Source organism: Salvelinus sp. IW2-2015, linkage group LG16, assembly GCF_002910315.2.
Source record: "Salvelinus sp. IW2-2015 linkage group LG16, ASM291031v2, whole genome shotgun sequence".
Classification (NCBI taxonomy): Eukaryota; Metazoa; Chordata; class Actinopteri; order Salmoniformes; family Salmonidae; genus Salvelinus; species Salvelinus sp. IW2-2015.
The window spans coordinates 13,149,270-13,170,789 of NC_036856.1; the positions used below are offsets into that span (position 1 = coordinate 13,149,270).

At 42.5% G+C, this 21,520-nt stretch overlaps 2 protein-coding genes across 9 annotated transcripts in view; both read left to right on the forward strand.

Annotated features, from left to right (window-relative positions):
• Positions 1-19: 19 nt before the first annotated feature.
• Positions 20-6,813, forward strand: LOC111975609 (MAU2 chromatid cohesion factor homolog). 3 transcript variants are annotated; one of them, XM_024004021.2, is made up of 19 exons: positions 20-324; positions 627-644; positions 826-897; positions 1,016-1,111; positions 1,234-1,328; positions 1,489-1,516; positions 1,686-1,841; positions 2,024-2,170; positions 2,306-2,396; positions 2,511-2,614; positions 2,799-2,876; positions 3,010-3,084; positions 3,191-3,274; positions 3,356-3,405; positions 3,585-3,662; positions 3,778-3,889; positions 5,695-5,785; positions 5,904-6,031; positions 6,192-6,813. In XM_024004021.2, exons 1-19 carry the CDS (start codon positions 91-93, stop codon positions 6,264-6,266), a joined length of 1,812 nt encoding a protein of 603 aa, XP_023859789.1. In that variant the 5' UTR covers positions 20-90; the 3' UTR covers positions 6,267-6,813. The 3 variants fall into 3 exon arrangements, with proteins under 3 accessions (XP_023859789.1, XP_023859790.1, XP_023859792.1); XM_024004022.2 differs by having other exon boundaries at positions 25-324; positions 826-891; XM_024004024.2 differs by having other exon boundaries at positions 25-324; positions 826-891; positions 3,010-3,075.
• A 13,649-nt stretch (positions 6,814-20,462) lies between these two features.
• LOC111975441 (transcriptional repressor p66-alpha) overlaps positions 20,463-21,520 on the forward strand; it is a 32,962-nt gene continuing 31,904 nt past the window's right edge. For 3 of the 6 annotated variants that reach the window (XM_024003730.2, XM_024003732.2, XM_024003733.2), the window contains exon 1: positions 20,463-20,673. The gene's annotated coding sequence lies outside the window, so the exon portion shown is untranslated. The remainder of the gene's footprint in view (positions 20,674-21,520) is intronic. The other 3 variants (XM_024003731.2, XM_024003734.2, XM_024003735.2) reach the window with 1 other exon arrangement.

A 21,520-nucleotide genomic window follows, 5' to 3' on the forward strand; every position in this document is an offset into this window, starting at 1 on the left:
TCCACGCGAAATCACGCGAGGGTGACACAGCACTCAGTTTTTTTTTTGACACAGCGTTCAGTACTTGTTGTTGTTGTTGTTTTCGGGAAAATGGCGTCCAACGTAGAGGCCCCGGAGTCGTGGTACCTCGCCCTCCTTGGCTTTGCAGAACATTTCCGCACCTCAAGTCCACCCAAAATTCGTTTGTGTGTGCATTGTCTTCAAGCGGTTTTCCAGTTTAAACCTCCGCAAAGGGTGGAGGCCAGAACTCACCTTCAACTCGGCTCGGTTCTCTATCATCATACGAAGAACAGCGAGCTGGCGCGGAGCCACTTGGAGAAAGCGGTGAGGGAGAGTTTAGGAAAGCTCGATGATGGAACCAGAGATGCGTTGATCGAGGCCTTGAATAGTGAAATGGGAACAGTAATAAGTTCGATAACTAGCTTTAAAGCCTGGCTTTCTGGTATCAGTCATAGGTATTTGGACTCAGAAGATAATTTGTTAGCATGATAGCCTAGCCGGCAGGCCTGCGCATCTTTCACTCGTTCAATGTGTTAGAAGTTGCTACTACTGTTGCTTGCTTTGACTGCATGCAACATTGTACTGTATTTTGTCTCTAACATCTCCTCTTTTCTATTTTTTTTTAGTGGTTAATATCACAACAAGTATCCTTTTCAATGCTATGGTTTCAACGCCAACACTACAGTAACTAGCATTACAATGTCGTGCAATTCTGCAGAACATTTCTCAGTTCTGTGTTTGCTGTTCCATCTGGTATATTATGTCTCGATAGTAAAATTCTGTATTAAATGTCAATTAAGGGGTATCCTTAACAGAATATCTCAGATCCCACAATTTGAAGATGTTAAATTTGAAGCAGCAAGTCTTTTGTCAGAACTCTATTGTCAGCAGGTACCGGTAAATAAAGCTAAAATACATTTCCTGCTTTTGCAATGTCTGGAGACCCATTTTGACAAACATGTTTTCATTCAAGTGTAAGGTCGAGTAGTTTTGATTCTATATTTGTTGTGTTCAGAATCTGGTAGATTCTGCAAAGCCTTTACTGCGAAAGGCAATCCAGATCTCACAGCAAACTCCCTATTGGCACTGTCGCCTGCTGTTTCAACTAGCGGTATGTTGTACTGTAAGATGTACTGCAAATTCTGACTGAATTGACTTGTCTCTTTTGGATGTTTGATTGTAAGCCTTTACATTGCAGTGCATTGAATGTGTCTTCTTTTTTTCATTTATCAGCAACTGCACACTCTGGAGAAAGACCTTGTGTCTGCCTGTGACCTCCTAGGGGTCGGTGCTGAGTATGCCAGAGTGGTGGGCTCGGAATACACCAGGTACCGTAACCTTGCTGCGCTGAACTATTTACTTTTTCTGTCCACATTTAATAATCAGTTAAACAAGATACAGTAGATGTTATGTTAAACATGCCCTCCAGTGAACTTAATGAAAAAAAAATTATAACGGTCGGCTGAGTATGCAATGTGTGTTTCTCAGGGCGCTGTTCCTCCTGAGTAAAGGAATGGTAAGTCTCAAATTATTTTATGAAAATGCTGAATTTTGTATCTGTCATTTGTGTTTTAGTAAATATTAACAGATATCTTAAGTATGCAATGCACTTATATCATGGGTATAAACTAATATTTTGCACTGGAGAATCTATACCGTAATGTTCTGTTTATCCTGTGTATCAGCTCCTACTGATGGAGAGGAAGCTGGGGGAGGTGCACCCTCTGCTCACGCTGTGCGGGACGATTGTGGAGAACTGGCAGGGAAACCCCATCCAGAAAGAGTCTCTCAGGGTATTTTTCCTGGTGCTGCAGGTCACACACTACCTGGATGCCGGACAGGTAAAGACTCCTGTCAGGCTGGATCGAAACCACCGATGCACTAACTGTGGTCCACAAGGGCAATAACACCCAAGATTGTAGTCATGCACCCCTGGACAAGATAGCCTATATGCTTTCCCACTCATTTGTAGTTTAGTTGAAACAGCTTCACTGGTATTGACCACCTCCATGTTATGTTGCAGGTGAAGAGTGTGAAGCCCTGTCTTAAGCAGCTGCAGCAGTGCATCCAGACGATCTCTACACTCCATGATGATGAGATCCTGCCCAGTAACCCTGCTGACCTCTTCCACTGGCTGCCCAAGGAACACATGTGTGTTCTCGTCTACCTGGTGAGCCCCATATTTTCCCTTCTCATCTGATACCTGAGGACTGATTCCCCTGAGACACTGGTGCAGATCTGAAAGGATTGGATAGGTAAAAGCAACATGTTACATGGTAATAACCTTGTTCTCTATATGTTCCAGGTGACTGTCATGCACTCCATGCAAGCAGGGTATTTGGAGAAGGCACAGAAATACACAGACAAAGCACTCATGCAGCTTGAGAAACTAAAAAGTAAGTGATTTGAAGCCCACATGTGTCACCTCTTTCCTGTACTACTATCAAAATCATCTCTTTAACACCCACTGTTGTCTAAAACGTCTTGTCCCCCCCCCCCCTTTATTTCAGTGCTGGACAGCAGTCCCATCCTTTCAACGTTCCAGGTCATTCTGCTGGAGCACATCATCATGTGTCGGCTAGTCACTGGTCACAAGGCTACTGCATTACAAGAGGTAATGTAGAAGCTTCCATGGACCAATCTTATTTCTGTTTTACTCATTCACTCTGAACATAAACACTGTGCGAAGTTACAGTGGAATGTTTAAAAGTTCAATCAAAGTAGCTACTGGAATATATGATGGGCAATTTCATGCCCATTGACCGTTGAGATGATGACTTTCTCTCTCCATATCCCAGATCTCCCAGGTCTGCCAACTGTGCCAACAGTCCCCCAGGTTATTCACCAATCACGCTGCCCAACTCCACACTCTACTAGTAAGTATTTGAAACCTTCACCCAGAATACATACCCTCAATTCACTATTTTGAATAACAGTTTACCACCCACTTCTCTAACTGGAACTCTAAAACTCCCTTCTTTTAACTTTATATGCTGTTCCATTTTTCAGGGCCTGTATTGCATATCTGTCAACTGTATGGACAACGCAGAGGCACAGTTCACCGCCGCTTTGCGGGTAAGTGACGTAAGTCGTAACGCTAAACTTATTATACGAGTTCTCTCTGCATGTGTTCAATATGTATTACATTGTCACGTTTTGGATAGTAAGTTAATCTCTGTTTCCTTTCCAGCTAACCACACACCAGGAGCTGTGGGCGTTCATTGTGACAAACCTGGCCAGCGTCTACATCAGGGAAGGAAACAGACACCAGGAGGTTAGTAGACACACACACACATAATGCATTTTTACTCAAAATAAAGTATTGTCAACTGTATTAACCTTGTTTCTTTTAAAGCTCTACAGTCTCCTTGAGAGGATAAACCCTGATCACAACTTTCCTGTGAGGTGTGTAAACACGTATTGCATAACACAGAGATTTTAATGGTTGCTCAATTTTGTTTTGTAATCCAAACACATTCTCAGAGSCAAATACCTTGTTTTTTTAAGGCTAAGAATGCAGCCCGTTGCTGAGATGGTGTATTTGACTACAAGCTGACGGACTTGTTTGTTTGATTGTGTTGCAGCTCTCACTGTCTCCGCGCTGCAGCTTTCTACATCCGAGGACTCCTGTCCTTCTTCCAAGGACGCTACAACGAGGCCAAGTGAGTCTCCCCCACCTCCTCTTTTACTGAGTTGCTGAGAAGTGTCCCATAAGTCCTCAAATTTTATGTGGGAATTGAGGAAATAAGTAATTTCATAATGATATTCTTATTGCAGACGGTTCCTTAGAGAAACTCTGAAGATGTCCAACGCGGAGGACCTGAATAGACTGACAGCCTGCTCACTGGTTCTGCTAGGCCATATATTCTATGTACTGGGAAACCACAGGGTAAGATCACTCCACAATGGTCACAAATGGATATTTTGCGAGGAACATCTACCCTGCCCCATTACAAAAATGATGTATGGGTCCATAGCTTACTGTATAGTATACATTTTATTCAACGTGTGCGGGAAAAAGTATTTGTGTATGTACAGTTGAAGTCGGACGTTTACATTCACTTAGGTTGGAGTCATTAAAACTTGTTTTTCAACCACTCCACAAATGTCTTGTTAACAAGCTATAGTTTTGGCAAGTCGGTTAGGACAGCTACTTTGTGCATGTCATTTTTCCAACAATTGTTTACAGACAGATTATTTCACTTATAATTCACTGTATCACAATTCCAGTGGGTCAGAAGTCTCGGTTGACTGTGCCTTTAAAAAGCTTGGAAAATTCCAGAAAATGATGTCATGGCTTTAGAAGCTTCTGATGGGCTAATTGGCACCATTTGAGTCAATTGGAAGTGTACCTGTGGATGTATTTCAAGGCCTACCTTCAAACTCAGTGCCTCTTTGCTTGACATCATGGGAAAATCAAAAGAAATCAGCCAAGACCTCAGAAAAAAAAATTGTAGACATTCACAAGTCTGGTTCATCCTTGGGAGCAATTTCCAAACCCCTGAAGGTACCACGTTCATCTGTACAAACAATAATACGCAAGTATAAACGCCATGGGACCACGCAGCCGTCATGCCGCTCAGGAAGAAGACGCGTTCTGTCTCCTAGAGATGAACGTACTTTGGTGTGAAAAGTGCAAATCAATCCCAGAACAACAGCAAAGGACCTTGTGAAGATGCTGAAGGAAACAGGTACAATAGTATCTATATCCACAGTAAAACGAGTCCTATATCGACATAACCTGAAAGGCCGCTCAGCAAGGAAGAAGCCACCGCTCCAAAACCGCCATAAAAAAGCCAGATTACGGTTTGCAACTGCACATGGGGACAAAGATCGTACTTTTTGGAGAAGTGTCCTCTGGTCTGATGAAACAAAAATAGAACTGTTTGGCCATAATGACCATCGTTATGTTTGGAGGAAAAAGGGGAGCCTTGCAAAACGAGGAACACCATCCCAACCGTGAAGCATGGGGGTGGCAGCATCATGTTGTGGGGGTGTTTTGCTGCAGGAGGAACTGGTGCACTTCACAAAATAGATGGCATCGTGAGGAAGGAAAATCATGTGGATATATTGAAGCAACATCTCAAGACATCAGTGAGGAAGTTAAAGCTTGGTCGCAAATGGGTCTTCCAAATGGACAATGACCTCAAGCATACTTCCAAAGTTGTGGCAAAATAGCTTAAGGACAACAAAGTCAAGGTATTGGAGTGGCCATCACAAAGCCCTGACCTCAATCCTATAGAAAATCTGTGGGCAGAACTGAAAAAGTGTGTGTGAGCAAGGAGGCTGACAAACCTGACTCCGTTACACCAGCTCTGTCAGGAGGAATGGGCCAAAATTCACCCAACCTATTGTGTGAAGCTTGTGGAAGGCTATCTGAAACGTTTGGCCCAAGTTAAACAATTTAAAGGCAATACTACCAAATACTAATTGAGTGTATGTAAACTTCTGACCCACTGGGAATGTGATGAAAGAAATAAAAGTTTAAATAAATCATTCTCTCTACTATTATTCTGACATTTCACATTCTTAAAATAAAGTGGTGATCCTAACTGGCCTAAGTCAGGGAATTTTTACTCGGATTAAATGTCAGGAATTGTGAAAAACTGAGTTTAAATGTATTTGACTAAGGTGTATGTAAACTTCTGACTTCAACTGTAGCTTGCGTAACAATATGTTTTTGTTTTTCTCTAGGAAAGCAACAACATGGTGGTTCCAGCGATGCAGCTGGCCAGCAAGATCCCTGACATGTCAGTCCAGCTGTGGTCCTCGGCCCTTTTAAAAGGTACGTCCCTACCTGTGCATTTCTTTTGTCTTTGGATTGAGCTTCAATGCTCCCTACTAAGCTTAAAGTATCTGATGTAGGTTTCCTTGACCATGCTATTTTTGTCTTGTCCCTGTAGATCTGAACAAGGCTCTGGGAAACACCATAGATGCCCATGAAGCTGCTCAGATGCACCAGAACTTCTCCCAGCAGCTTCTCCAGGACCACATTGCTGCCTGCAGCCTCCCCGAACACAACCTAATCAGCGTACATATCAATTTATCTTTGTTAACTTTTTATCTTTAATTATTACTGGCGTAAAAGTTGTGTATTGTAAATAGATAATATAGGTTGTTTAGCTGTGTTTCTGTTGTCTGTCTGGCTCAGATGGGTAATTAACAATATTAATCTCTCTTCTCTGTGACAGTGGACGGACGGCCCACCACCTGGGCAGTTTCAAGCCCAGAACGGCCCGACAACCAGCCTGGCCAGCCTGCTATGAACACATCATACACATGCATACGAGAGAGCGAGAGAAAATTGACAACACACAAGGGCTACCATTCTTCTAGCCTCAAAAAGATGTCTATAATTCAACTATCGTTTCTTTACGTCTTTTGAAAATTAGAGGGGTACTGGGAAAACATAGTAGCAGTTATACGATTAATTTATTAATGTTGATATTTTTGTAACTTTAGCAAAATATTTGACCGCTTTTCTTMGTATGACTGCCATTTTTCCTATGCATGGAAGTTACTGGTGTTGATTAACTCTACAACTGTTGCTAATCATTTGCTGAGGATTTTCACAGCTAGTCATTGTTTTGTAGCACCACATCCACGTGAATTAGTGTAGGTACACTTGGCATTACTTCTCATGTATTGAACCAGCAACATGTTTTGTTTCATGTTAAGTTTGGACTTGAATGTTAAATTGGTAGTGTTGAGATAAAGGGTTTGAATATCTTCCTGAAAGAGTGCAAGAGAGAATAGTGAAAGAGTCAGAATGTTCATTAGTGCAGTTACTTAATGGACCAGCAGGTGTCCCCTTTGAGCTGTGATTTGATAAACCTGCTTTGAGAGAGGAATATTTTTTGTAACATTTGACATGTTAACACCGATTTGCCCATTTTGAAGATGCATCACAAACACAACTATTATTGGATATACATATGAATTGTAGTTCATTTATTGAGTTCCATAGATCATGAAGATGGAAATTTTTTGAACATGCAAGAAACTTTTGGATAAAGAAAGTCAATGTATTACTTTTTGTTATGTTATAATTTGTCTTTATAGTTCTAGTTAAAGGTTTTCTTTACAATACATTGTATACATATGCCACATGGGAAACCTTTATTGTACAGTGACATTTTATAAAGTAAATGTAGTCAAGTGTGTAATGTATTTTAACTACCAGAWTCACATGTAGAAATCCAACTCAATGCTTGATATTTAAGTCAATCTATATGGACACATCAGAAGCTTGAGTATTTGCCATATTCTATCCAATGCCTATGTTTTTATTGCTTATATTGTTTTTCAATATTTTTAGGGACAAAGTCTGAATAAATGTGGTATTTGCAACCATTTTGTGTTTCAAATTTAAAAAATGTATTTGTCACGTGCCGAATACAACAGGTGTAGTAGCCCTCTAAGTGAAATGCTTACTTACAAGCCCTTAACCAACAATGCAGTTTTAAGAAAAATACCTAAAGAAAGAAAAGTTACAAATATTTAAAGAGCAGCAGTAAAATAACAATAGCGAAGCTATATACAGGATGTACCGGTTAGTCGAGGTAATTGAGGTAATATGTACATGTAGGTAGAGTTATTAAAGTGGCTATGCATAGATAATAACAGAGAGTAGCAGCAGCGTATGGGGGGGAGGAAGCTTGGCCCCAGTGATGTACTGGGCTGTATGCACTACCCTCTGTTTGAGAATGTTTGTCCGTGGCTGATTTTATAATCTTAGATTTATCATGACTTTTCCCATGAACATGTAGTGAAATGCATGCATATGATTTTATACCATGATAACTATTTATGAAAGACATGTCAACATGAGTCATAGGTGAGTGCAATTCAACCCCTGAATTAATTAATTGTAAATTATTGACCCCAATACCCTGTAAAACAACACATTTCACTGCACCTACTGTATGTGACAAAAAACACATCTTTAACTTCATGCATAATGGTCAGTTGTGCTGTGTGTGCAGTGCACCAAGACTAAAGTCAAATGGGAGCAATGAAATAGAATGATTAAATAGGCCTAAGAAATTTACAGAAAAACTGATGCTTCTTTTGCACCATTTGAAATTTGCACCGTTTGTGGCCAAGACCTTTCAAGTCTCAAGTCTCAAGTTTTAATGTCACATGCAAAAGTACAGTGAAATGCCTTTCTTCTTGCAAGCTCTAATCAATAACAATGTAATACTAAAAATAACATAAGATAGAACAAAAACACACAAAAAATTGAAATAATAAGAACACAAGAAAGTAAGTAAGTATATATATACAGGGTCAGTCAGTTCCAGTACCTTATTTACAATGTGCAGTCTACTGGAGTGATACATTTTTTACTGCAGTTTATTTTAGTAATACTTTCTTAACACTTTTTTTCTTACATTGCATTGTTGGTTAAGAGCTTGTAAGTAAGCATTTCACTGCAAGGTGTTGTATTCGGCGCATGTGACGAAAGACATTTGATTCGATGTATATTGGTAAGGACTAGGCCATAACCGACTGAGGAGGAGGTAATTCAGTAATTATCTGTACAATTAACAGTATTTATTAAAGTATGATATGAATTCAATGCACCTTAAAACAGTCCAGTAGCAGGTTTGCAATGTAGTAGGTGTTTAGTAAGACAGAGAATTATTGTTTCAGTGATACACCCATTCTGTATTATAACTTAGATTTATACTTTGATTCATCTCTAGATGCGCAACAGGACTTTAGCTCCAGTGATGAAGAAAGGACATTTTCTGCTATTTCTGTTGGTATTTGTGTGTATCCTTCTAAAACAACACACGTATCTCCTTGTGGAATTGAAGCCATTTCAGAAGATGATATGTATGTTTTGGATGATTTGCCACCATTCCATGTAAAGTGTTCCTAAGATTTCTGACTATTCAAATATGCAACTGAGCTGTTCTCGTCTATTGATGTTCTGTATTATGCCATGTTTGGGTTTTGTGTGGACCCCAGCAAMAGTAGCTGCTCCTTCAGCATCAGCTAATGGGGACCCTAATAAAATACTAAAATGCTAATACTATCATCTCACCAGTTATTTTCTACCATAAAAAAAGATGTACTGTGTCTGTACAAATAGGTCTATCTTGAAATCATTGCTCCTTCATTGCAGAGCCATGTCAGGCCAGAGAGTCAAAGGAGGTGGTGGCGGACCATCCTGCCTCTCAAATCAAATCAAATTTTATTTGTCACATGCTTCCTAAACAACAGGTGTAGACCAACAGTGAAATGCTTACTTAAGGGCCCTTCCCAACAATGCAGAGACAAAGAAAATAGAGAAATAATAGAAAAGTAAAGCACCTCATAATAAAAGTACTAATAAATACACAATGAGTAATGATAACTTGGTTATATACGGGGGCACCATTACCGAGTTGATGTGCAGGGCTACAAGTTCATTGTGGTAGATATGTACAGTACATATAACTAGGAACAATAATAAATAGTATCAGCCTATGTGACTTCAAAAAAGTTAGTGCAAAAAGGGACAATGCAGATAGTCTGGGTAGCTATTTGGTGAACTATTTAACTAACTATGTAGCAGTCTTATGGCTTGGTGGTGGAAGCTGTTCGGGTTCCTGTTGGTTCCAGACTTGGTACATCGGTACCGTTTGCTGTGCGGTAGCAGAGAGAACAGTCTATGATTTGGATGGCTGGAGTAGGGCCTTCCTCTGACATCGCCTGTTATAGAGGTCCTGGATGGCTGGGAGCTTGACCCAAGTGATGTACTGGGCCGTATGCATTACCCTCTGTAGTGTATTGCGGTCGGATGCCAAGCAGTTGCCATACTAAGCGGTGATGCTGCCAGTCAAGATGCTCTCAATGGTGCAGCTGTAGAACTTTCTAAGGGCCCATGCAAAATCTTTTCAACATCCTGAGGGGGAAGAGGCATTGTCGGGCACTCTTCACAACTGTGTTGGTATGTGTGTGGACGATGATAAATCCTTAGTGATGTGGACACTGAGGAGCTTGAAGCTCTCAACCCACTCCACTACAGCCCTGTTGATGTGAATGGGGGCTTGTTCTGCCCTCCATTTCCTGTAGTCCACGATCAGCTCCTTTGTCTTGCTGACGATGAATGAGAGGTTGTTGTCCTGGAAACACACTGCCAGGTCTCTGACCTGCTCCCAATAGGCTGTCTCATCGTCGTCAGTGATCCAAACTTTATGACAGTGTTGGAGTTGTGCATGGCCAAACATTCTTGGGTGAATAGGGAGTACAGGATGGGGGTGGCTCATCAGGAAGTCAAGGATCCAGTTGCAGAGGGAGGTGTTCAGTCCCAGAGTCTTTAGCTTAGTAATGAGCTTGGAGGGCACTATGGTGTTGAACGCTGAGCTGTAGTCAATGAACACAATTTTCACATAAGTGTTCCTCTGGTCCACGTGGGAAAGGGCAATGTGGAGTGCAATAAATATTGCGTCATCTGTGAATCTGTTGGGGCAGGGTGTCTGGGATGATGGTGTTGATGTGAGCCATGACCAGCCTTTCAAAGCATTTCATGGCTCCAGATGTGAGTGCTAGTAGGCGATAGTAATTTAGGGAGGTTACCTTGGCGTTCTTGGACACAGGAACTATGGTGGTCTGCTTGAAACGTAGGTATTACGGACTGTGTCAGAGAGAGGTTGAAAATGTCAGTGAAGACACTTGCCAGCTGGTCAGCGCATGCTCTGAGTACGCTTCCTGGTAATCCATCTTGCCCTGTGGCCTGGTGAATGTTGACCTGTTTAACGCTCTTACTCACATCGGCTAAGGACAGCATGATCACAAAGTCATCCGGAACAGCTGGTGCGCTCATGCATGGTTCAGTGTGGCTTACCTCGAAGTGAGCATAGAAGACATTTAGCTTGTCTGGTCGAGATTTCTTATCAGTGTCCGGATTAGCGTCCCGCTCCTTGAAAGTGGCAGCTCTAGCCTTTAGCTCAGCACGGATGTTGCCTGTAATCCATGGCCTCTGGTTGGGATATATACATAAGGTCACTGTGGGGATAACGCGTCGATGCATTTATTAATAAAGCCGGTGACTAATGTGATAAACTCCTCAATGAATCCCTGAACAGTCCTGTAGCTTAGTATCCGCTTCATTGGACCACTTCCATATTGAGTGCGTCACTGGTACTTCCAGATTGAGTTTTTGCTTGTAAACAGGAATAAGGAGGATAGAGTTATGGCCAGATTTGCCAAATGGGGGGCGAGGGAGAGATTTGTATGCGTTTCTGTGTGTGGAGTAAAGGTGGTCTAGAGTTTCTTCGCCACAGGTGACATGCTGGTAGAAATGAGGTAAAATGGATTACAGTTTCACTGCATTAAAATCACTGGCCACTAGGATAGCCACCTCTGAATGTTTTCTTATTGCCCTATACAGCTCGCTGAGTGTGGTATTAATGCCAGCATCGGTTTGTGGTGGTAAATAGACAGCTACAAAAAATATAGATGAAAACTCTCTTGGTAAATAGTATTGTCTACAACTTATTGTCTACAACCTCAAGACTTCCTTAATATTAGAGATTGAGCACCAGGTGTTTTTAACAAAGAGACACACACCTCCCCCTTGAGCTTACCCAACGCTTCCGTTCTGTCTGGCCAATGCATAAAAAAACAGCTTGATGCATATTATCCATGTCCTTGTTCAGCCACAACTAAGAGAAACATAGGATATTTCAGTTCTTCAGGTTCTGTTAGGATAGGATAGCCTTGAACGGCGCTCATCCAGTTTGTTCTCCAGTGATACGTTCGCCAATAGAATGGAGGGTAGAGGCGGTTTATGCACTCACCAACATATTTTTGCGCTGTTCTGATGTACAGAAGTTATTTTCGGTCATAGGAAACGATGGCAGAAACCTTATTTTCAAAAAAGTTACAATCAGTGCAAAAAAAATAAGAAAATAGCAGAAGCCCTTAAAAAGACTGCTATCCATTGCAGCAACACTCCTGTTCCCTCCTGTTCAAGCGCTGGGGACAAGGCTACTGTCCTGTGCTCATAGCCAGGAAGTACAGGAGATACATGTTGAGGGAGGTGAAAACTCCTCTAAGAGTGTCAAGACATCCCTCAATAAACCGGTGAGGTTTCAATCAAATGTATTTATAAAGCCGTTTTTATATCAGCAGACGTCACAAAGTGCTTATACAGAAACCCAGCCTAAATCCCCAAAAAGAACAAGTAAAGCAGATGTAGAAGCACAGTGGCTAGGAAAAACTCCCTAGAAAGGCAGGAACCAAGGAAGAAAAGAGGAACCAGGCTCTGAGGGTTGGCCAGTCCTTTTCTGGCTGTGCCGGGTGGACATTATAAGAGTACGTGGCCATTAAAGCCAGATCGTTCTTCAAGATGTTCAAACGTTCATAGATGACCATCAAGGTCAAATAATAATCACAGTGGTTGTAGAGGGTGTAACAGGTCAGTACCTCAGGAGTAAATGTCAGTTGGTTTTTCATAGCCGAGCATTCAGAGATTGAGACAGCAGGTGCGTTAGAGAGGGAGGGAAAGGGAGAGAGAGGGTCGAAAACAGCAGGTCCAGGACAAGGTAGAACGTCTGGTGAACAGTTTAGGGTTCCATAGCAAAAGGGCAAAGCAGCAGAAACTGGATCAGCAGCACGGCCAGGTGGACTGGGGACGGGGCCTGGAGTCGTCAGGCCAGGTAGTCCTGAGGCATGGTACTAGGGCTTAGGTCCTCTGAGAGAGAAGAGAGAGACGAGAGAATTAGAGGGAGCATACTTAAGTTCCCACAGTACACCAGATAAGACAGGAGATTTACACCAAATCGGACAGACTGACTCTAGCCCCCCGGCACATAGACTATTGCAGCATGGATACTGGAGACTGAGACAGGGGTTAGTCGGGACACTGTGGCACCGTCCTACGATACCCCCGTACAAAGCACAGCCCCCACACCGCTAGAAGGATATCAACAGACCACCGACTTACTACCCTGAGACAAGGTGGAGTATAGCCCACGAAGATCTCCCCCAGCTGTCTGCCTCCTCTATCACCAAGGAGGCCCACAAGCAGTCTGCCTGTATCATGAGGAGGCGAAGGAGCAGTTTTCCACCATTGCTGAGCAGATCCAAAATCAACCTGCCTCCTCAGCATCATCCTTTCACAATACTGATGGCAAGGCTGCCTCTTCTGTCCAAAGCCAGAAAGCAGAGGGAAGTGACAAGTCTTCCCTCAATAAACAGGTGACATTTAATCTACTACACTTACAGTGGGTGGACAAACATTAATTAAATGTGGCCCGTACAAATATTAGATGTTTTATGTGATGTTGCTGCCTCAGCAGTCTGATTAGGAGTCTCTTCAGAGTATTTCTATGGGCATCCAGGAGCAGCCAACTAGTGTGATCTTAGTGTGAGTAAAGATCCAACAAGACAAGCCCCAGCTGCCACATTAATGCTAGATACCTTTGTTTCATGTGATGTTGCTACATCAGGAATCTAATGAGAAGTCTGTCCCTGTCGTTGAGGCCCAGAAGCAGTCTGCCTCCTCTAGGAGCAATCGTCCTCTTCCACCTTCTCTGACTTCTTTGCCTCAACCAGGTACAGTGTGAAGAACAGGCCCATGACAAGGACCCCCATTCCCTTCCATCCCTCAGGACACGGGTGAGAATCATTTTTATATGATTGTTTTAATGTGAGTAAAGATGCTCTAAGAGTGGCCACATACTGATACTAAAATATCTATGTTTCATCTGGTGCTGCTTCCCCAGGAGTAAATGCAGAGAAAGGAATCTACCTCTATCATTAAGGAGACGTGTGAGAAGTCTGCCTCATTTATTGCTAACGAGGTCCAGCAACAGCCTGCCCCCTCCACATACTCTGCCTTTACCAGCTAAAAAAAAGTATGCTGAGGAAGGGAACAAGTCATCTAGGTCCCTTGCACATCCATCCCATGGGGAGGATTCCCGAGATGGCTGCACTGAGAGAGGCTCTGAAGAAAAGGGGGGCAGCTAGCTGTTCTACAGGCATCACTGGACAAGGAGCATTGCACAAGCATAAAGCTTCAAATAGCTTCAGATCTCAAGATTGAGCAGAGCAAGATCAAGAAGCAAGAGACTGAGAAGCTGGAGCTGAGCGCAGGAACAGAGTAATCTCTTGCCTTCTCTTATGCTGAAGGCTGACCAACTGGCCTCTGAACTGGCAGAGGAACACGGCAGGAGCCAGATGCTAAAGTTAGACGTCGAGGCTGCCCTCGATGAGCAGCAAGAACCTCTGGTGTCCATCTGAGGCAGGCCATGGTGATAGAGCTACTTCATCTGCAGATAAAGCTCAAAGTGAACAGTTAAAAGAGAGAGCCGAAAGAGAGAGAGAGCCGAGAGAGAGAGAGAGATCTTCGAAAAGCGAGATCAGAGCTCCCAAGTGCAGGACCTGAGGGTTAAAGTGAAAGCCTTCCTGGAGGTCAATGCAGAAATTAGCCTGAGCGCTGTCAGAATGACCTCTAATCTATCAGAGGAAAAGATCAGGACACAGAAGCTCCAGGCTGACCTTGAGGCTTACCTCGAGGCTGCCCTCTCCAAGCATTAGATTGTGCTGGAGGAGCGTCAAGAGACCAAAGCGGTCTGCAGTGACTTGGAGGGGGCTGTGGCCTCAGAGATGGTCAAGGCTGAGAAATTCCATTAATTTTGCAAAAGAGAGTGACCTAACTTCCAGCCTGCAGGCCGAGAGCAGTCGCTGCCACCGCCTATTAGTGGAAGGTGAGGCCATGGTCAAGGAGCTGAAGTCAGCTTTGGACACAGTGAAGGTCCACAGTGCTCAGCTGAGTGAGAGGCTGCAGACAGAAAGCTCAGCATGTGAGGCTCAGAAGTCGCAGCACCAAGCCCTGATGTTGCAGCACCAAGCCCTAATGTTGCAGCACCAAGCCCTGATGTCGCAGCACCAAGCCCTGATGTCGCAGCACCAAGCCCTGATGTCACAGCACCAAGCCCTGACGTTGCAGCACCAAACCGTCAGCACCAACCACTGGAAGTTAATCACCAGGCGCTAGAGGGGGAGCTTCAGGAGCTCCTCTCGGATCATCACAACCTCCTCGCTGAATACCAGGAGTTAATGTCTGAACATAAAACCATGGTCTCTGAACATGAAACCCTCCAAGCACAGCCTGCAGTCTAAGCTCCAGGACATTGGGTTAGACTACCAGGGCCTCCAGACCAAGCTCCATACTCTGACAAGTGAGTAATGAGTCATGTAYACAAAGAGCAAGGCCTTAAAGTCGCCTTGAAGTGCAAGAGCCTCTACTCTGACCACCATTTTCTGATCTTGGTACACAAGGCTGTCATCTCACAGCAGCAGTCATCTCACAGCTTCAGGAGCTGCACCATAAGCTGCAGTGGCAGCAGCAGCAGCACTGCAGAGTAGCTGCAGCCCTCTCAGAGGACTCGCATAACCTGTACAAAGTGCTGCAGATGATGCATGACCAGCTGACAGAGTGCTGGGTTAAATGCAGAACAGTGAAATTGGTTTACAAGGACACTATGGGAGGATTCTGGGAGACAGGACACTGCGCCAAACATTATTATTGTCCCACTAAGGAAGAGGAGGAAAGGCATGCCAGGAAAAGGGCAGAGGCATCTTTGTTTCAGGGTACACTGTGGCTGCTGGACCACAGAGAGAAGAACAAAGAAAAAGGCAGCTAAAGAGATATGAACACTCGCAATAACTGTTCCAAAGACGCTGGGCCAAAGGAACCAGAACTGTCTGGCCCCAGTGAGGAATGGGAGGAAAGAAATGCCAGGATGAAGGCCAAGTTGTCCTTGTGCAAGTCTACAACTATGTGGCTGCTGGAACACAAAGATAAGAACAAAGGTAGAATAGCCAAACAGATATGACCACCCTCAATAATTGATTTTAATTTAAGGWTTGTTATTAAGTTGTGGTAAACAGCTTGGTTTACTTTGTACAAATGTTATTTTCCTTATGCACTGAATTTACTGATACAATTATACAATTGCTGCTACTAGTCAATTCCTGAGGATTTGCACAACTTGGCATAATTTTGTAGCAGAACATTCTTTTGAATTCAGTAGTAAGGTTTGCATTTCAAGTGCAGTTACTTATTGGACCAGCAGGTGCCCCTTTTGAGCTGTATTTTGATAAACCTGCTATGAGACAGCAAACTTCTGTAACATTTGGCCCCTGTCATAAATACCCATGTTCCTTTTTGAATATACAGTACCAGTCAAAAGTTTGGACACACCTACTCATTCAAGGGTTTTTCTTTATTTTTACTATTTTCTACATTGTATAATAATGGTGAAGACATCAAAACTATTAAATTACACATATGGAATCTGTCACACCCTGATCTGTTTCACCTGTCTTTGTGATTGTCTCCACCCCCCTCCAGGTGTCGCCCATCTTCCCCATTATCCCCTGTGTATTTATACCTGTGTTCTCTGTCTGTTGCCAGTTCATCTTGTTTGTCTAGTCAACCAGTGTTTTTGTATCAGCGCCTGCTTTTCCCAGTCAATCTTTTAATCGCCCTCCTGGTTTTGACCCTTGCCTGTCCTGACTCTGAGCTCGCCTGCCGGATCACTCTGCCTGACCCTGCCTGCCGACCTGCACCTCTGCTCCACCTCTGGATTATAGACCTCTGCCTACCCTGAGCCTGCCTGTCGTCTGTTGCCCCACCTCTGGTTTACTGACCCCTGCCTGCCTTGACCTGTCTATTGCCTGCCCCTGTTGGATTATTAAACCACTTAATTCTACGTTGTCTGCATCTGGGTCTTACCTTCATACCTGATATAATCATGTTGTAACCAAAAAAGTGTTAAACAAATCAAAATATATTCTATATTTGAGATTCTTCAAAATAGCCACCCTTTGCTTTGATGACAGCTTTGCACACTCTTGGCATTCTCTCAACCAGCTTCACCTGGAATGCTTTTCCAGCATTCTTGAAAGAGTTCCCACATATGCTGAGCACTTGTTGGCTGCTTTTCCTTCACTCTGCGGTCCAACTCATCCCAAACCATCTCAATTGGGTTGAGGTCGATGATTGTGGAGGCCAGGTCATCTGATGCAGCACTCCATCACTCTCCTTCTTGGTCAAATAGCCCTTACACATCCTGGAGGTGTGTTTTGGGTCATTGTCCTGTTGAAAAACCAATGCTAGTCCCACTAACCACAAACCAGATGGGATGGTGTATTGCTGCAGAATGCTGTGGTAGCCATGCTGGTTAAGTGTGCCTTGAATTCTAAATAAATCAGACAATGTCACCAGCAAAGCACGCCTACACCATCACACCTCCTCCTCCATGCTTCATGGTGGGAACCACACATACGGAAATCATCCGTTCACCTACTCTGCATCTCACAAAGACATGGCGGTTGGAACCAAAAATCTCAAATTTGGACTCATCAGACTAAAGGACAGATTTCCACCGGTCTAATGTCCATTGCTCATGTTTCTTGGCCCAAGCAAGTCTCTTCCTCTTATTGGTGTTCTTTAGTAGTGGTTTCTTTGCAGCAATACAACCATGAAGGCCTGATTCACACAGTCTCCTCTGAATAGTTGATGATGAGCATTTCATTAACTGCAAAACCACTCATGTCATCTATAGATTGGAATGTCCACAGTGCAAGGTGTTCTACATTGGACGGACAAAGAGACGCCTTCAAGACCGCTTAGCGGAACACAAGTACGTCATACGGGTAGGCAATGAAGACTACCCCATGGCAAGGCACTACAAGTCCTTACACCATGGTAACCCTGCCTCCCTACAAGCTATGGGTATTGATCATATTTTGATTTGTTAAAAAAAAAATGTGGTTACTACATTCCATACGTGTTATTTCATAGTTTTGATGTCTTCACTATTTTTCTAATTCTACAATGTAGAAAATAGTAGAATAAAGAAAAATCCTTGAATGAGTAGGTGTGTCCAAACTTTTGACTGGTACTGTACATCCCAAACTCAGAACTATTTTTGAAATTGCCACAGTTCAGGAAGGTGTCCCATGTGGAAATCTAAAAATATATGGACACAAAGCTTGAGTACTCTATGCATGTGTTTTTTCGATMACAGTTTTTATTTTTTATTTTTTTAATAAAAATCTGAATAAACATGATTTTTTACAACCAAACTGTTTGGAAATGTTTGTCAGGAAGAGTACTTAGATGTTTATTATAACTGAGTTCTATATTGAAAACTATATTGAGATCATCATGACTTTTCCCACTACCATGCTGTGATAAACTACATGCTTTACTTTTGTAAAGCCTACATGAATTAGATAGTTTTCATTTAAAAAACTATATTCATATTGTGCTGTGAAATTGGTTGGAAATAACTTCCTTTAGCTTTTATGAAAACACTTTCATAAAGTACATTTTCCCAGCTAACTGCACATTACAATACATGATCCCATACAGAAAAGACACCTTGCTTCTTGTGGGTCTAATGTGAGATTCAAAGTTGAGTTAGTTTGGGTAGAGTATCATTCAGGCACAGAATAGAGGAGGGTACCCTTTTAAACTACCCTTTCCCTTTGACTTGACGGATGAGTCTGATTTGTAGTCCTTGTGAGGTGTTCCTTATCCAGGGGAATGCTGAAGCCCTCCTGATGGTGAATTACTGCAGGGATAAATACTGACCTCAGGGTCAGTGTTGTAGTAATGGTCACATGACTATCTTTTTGACTAGTCCGCCATGCAGTTGTTATGGCTGTCTTTCCTTTGATATGACTTGCACACTCAACAAGTTTACAACAATTGCTGGACACCCAACAAACTACAATCATTGTACACCAATCAGCCTCACGGTTTTGTACGTCATTTTAGAAAGTAATATGTTGTTGGATTTTGGCTATGTTCATAAGTGCTGTTGGGGCAGTGATGCTTGTTAGGTGATAAGTGTCAGCATAAACAGTTCTGAAAGAAGTTGCTTCCTGCCAAATAGTGAGTACTGTTGATCATGACAGGGAGGGGTACTTCCTGCTTTGATACTGTACTTCAGAAGGGATTAAGTTAATAGTGCCTTGTTGTTTACAGCCAGTGTCACACATAGTCCATATATTTCCTTTGTACTGGTTTGAAGCAATGGATTCAATCCATTTTCCTTTTCTCTAAAGGCCAGATTTCTGACACTTCACATATCGCTTGACATTTGGCCCCAAATAGAAAGGATTGAGCAGAGTGCACTGGTACTGTATAATTGCTCCTGTTTCTTGAGGGTGTTTTCCCCCACTGCTCCATCCAGGAAAGGGAATGTCATCAACTCATTCAGAAGAGGATGCCAGCTTTATGCCACAGGTGTTCTTTTGAACTACTCTTGAGTTCACACAACAAATTAGGTATTGAGAATGCAGTGGCTAGACAAGGGCATTGATTTTGGTGCCTTCAGCTATTTATAGTTAGATGTATGATTTGTTTTTGGTCCAGGCATAACATACACTTTTGGTCAATGTATCCAATTTCATGTTTTAATTTATAACTGATTGTTATGAGGACACCAAGGTTTGAAGAGACTTCAATCAMCCTTATTCAGGGGTTCCCCTCGGGTCCTGGGGCCCCCCATGGGTACACGTTTTGGATTTTGCCCTAGCACTATACAGAATATTCAAATAATCAAAGATTGATGATGACTTGGCTATTTGAATCAGCTGTGTGTTGCTAGTGCAAAACACAAAATGTGCACCCAGGAGGGGGGCCCCAGGACCAAGTTTGGGAAACCCTGGCCTAGTTGATCAGTATAAGGTTTCATTCACTTCAGATTGAAATTAGGTTCACAGCATGACTCAGTCACAGGGAAGTATTGGGACCACTGCGGTGGGATTGTGATATTGATAAGGTTCAATTATAGTGATATTCAGGGGTTGAATTTGACTTTTGAATTGGTGGAATTTAGCCCACAATCTGATGCAATCTCATATAAGTTCTCACTTATATTACTTGCATCCCATTCCCAGTCTATCTCTCAATAAGTCTGCACTGAGATACTGTTCCAAGATCTGCATGCCCCCAAGGACATGATCTGGAGAATTATTGGTATTGGTCAGGACTCATTGAAAGAGAGTGGAGACATCACATAGCACATTCATATGTCTGGTATGTCCCACATTGCTATGCACCAGTATTTAGTTTGTTTGTTGTTGTTGTAGTATTGACTTTCGAGCTGCTCATTATTGTTTTGTGGAGATTTCAAACTAAAGCACTGACTTGTCATGGGCCATGATGACATTAAGAAATATTTACAGATCAATAACCGTTTTCAATGACTAACTATTGGCCTATGCTTTTACATTTTTTTCTCATAGTTACTGCTTATATAATTATTTTCTCAGACAATCATTTAATTGTTTTATGACAAAACAGCAGTGTGGTGTAGACTGTGATGGCAACTATAGTATTCAAAACTAGATGGGGGGGCTAAACATTGCAATGACGAGACAGAGGATGCAACTGAAAACGGTGGACTTTTTACATGTATGATATGATCAGTGGTCCTAATGTGTGCTGACTCGGTTGCCCCTTGTGTGACCACATGATAGTGAAGTGACGCCTTGTTCCATGTGTGAGAGCAGCTCATTATTTGGCAACCGGTCAGAGTGGCAGCGGGCAGGGCTGAAGAGGGGATCCCCGGGATTTATTCTTTTTGTACATCGAATTACGGGTGTAAATTGTCTGTCAAAACAAGTGAAAAGCAAAAGGGACACCTCTTCTCCGTAAGTTAAAATATAATTTCAGTTGATGGTTAAAAGTAATATTGATTTTGAATTTAATTAAGTCGACAACTTGAAGTTTTTTTTCTAGTCGTTAGCTATCATAGCTACCTAGCTAGCTGGCTTACTGCTGAGTGAGTGCTAGGTAATGGTTTGTGTGTGCCTCGCTAGCTGTAATTAGCTAGCCACACACACCTACCTAGCGACTGCCAAGAACACACCGCCTCAAAAGTCAAAGAATGCATGTAAACTTGTACCAGTTGATGTTTAAAAAGTCGGAGACAAGTATTTTCTTTACAACATCCATTCAAGCAGCCTAAAAACTAACATTTTAGTTTCGACTCTCACACATCGATTGTTTGTGACCGAATCCGGAGTGTCTGTCTCTGTCTGCAAGTGTCCGAGGCCGGGAGTTCGTTAGCTAGCCAGCCAGCCAGGAGAGTGGATTTGGTGTCCGAATTTAGTCAATCCCTATAGTCATTGGGTCAATCTCACCACTTGCTGGTTTAACATACGAATAATTCTATATTGTAATAAGAAATGTAACCCATACGATGTCAGGACGTTTTCAATTTTCATCACCGTATGAATCCAATGGCAGTTATGCTAACTCGATAGCTTGCTAGCCCACGACATGGCTTTATGTTACTACGTTAGCTAGTCAGTTGGACTGTGGGAGACAGGTTGTTGTTACTGAGCGACAAAAAAAGTTTTGGGTTTTTACTTTATCACTAAATAACAAATTACATTAAATAATTGTATATGTTAGTTGCAGCACATTTAAGAAGCCGGCATTCTCCTATAATTGCTTTGAGTGGTTTTTATTTTGATGGGAAATTGGAGGCGTACG

Bases quoted from the DNA above. Each gene is read 5' to 3' on its own strand.
- LOC111975609 (XM_024004021.2), top strand. From the start codon at position 91: ATGGCGTCCAACGTAGAGGCCCCGGAGTCGTGGTACCTCGCCCTCCTT. The intron at 898-1,015 runs GTAAATAAAGCT...TGTTGTGTTCAG, and splicing joins TCTATTGTCAGCAGGTACCG to AATCTGGTAGATTCTGCAAA. The intron at 6,032-6,191 runs GTACATATCAAT...TCTCTGTGACAG, and splicing joins CCGAACACAACCTAATCAGC to TGGACGGACGGCCCACCACC.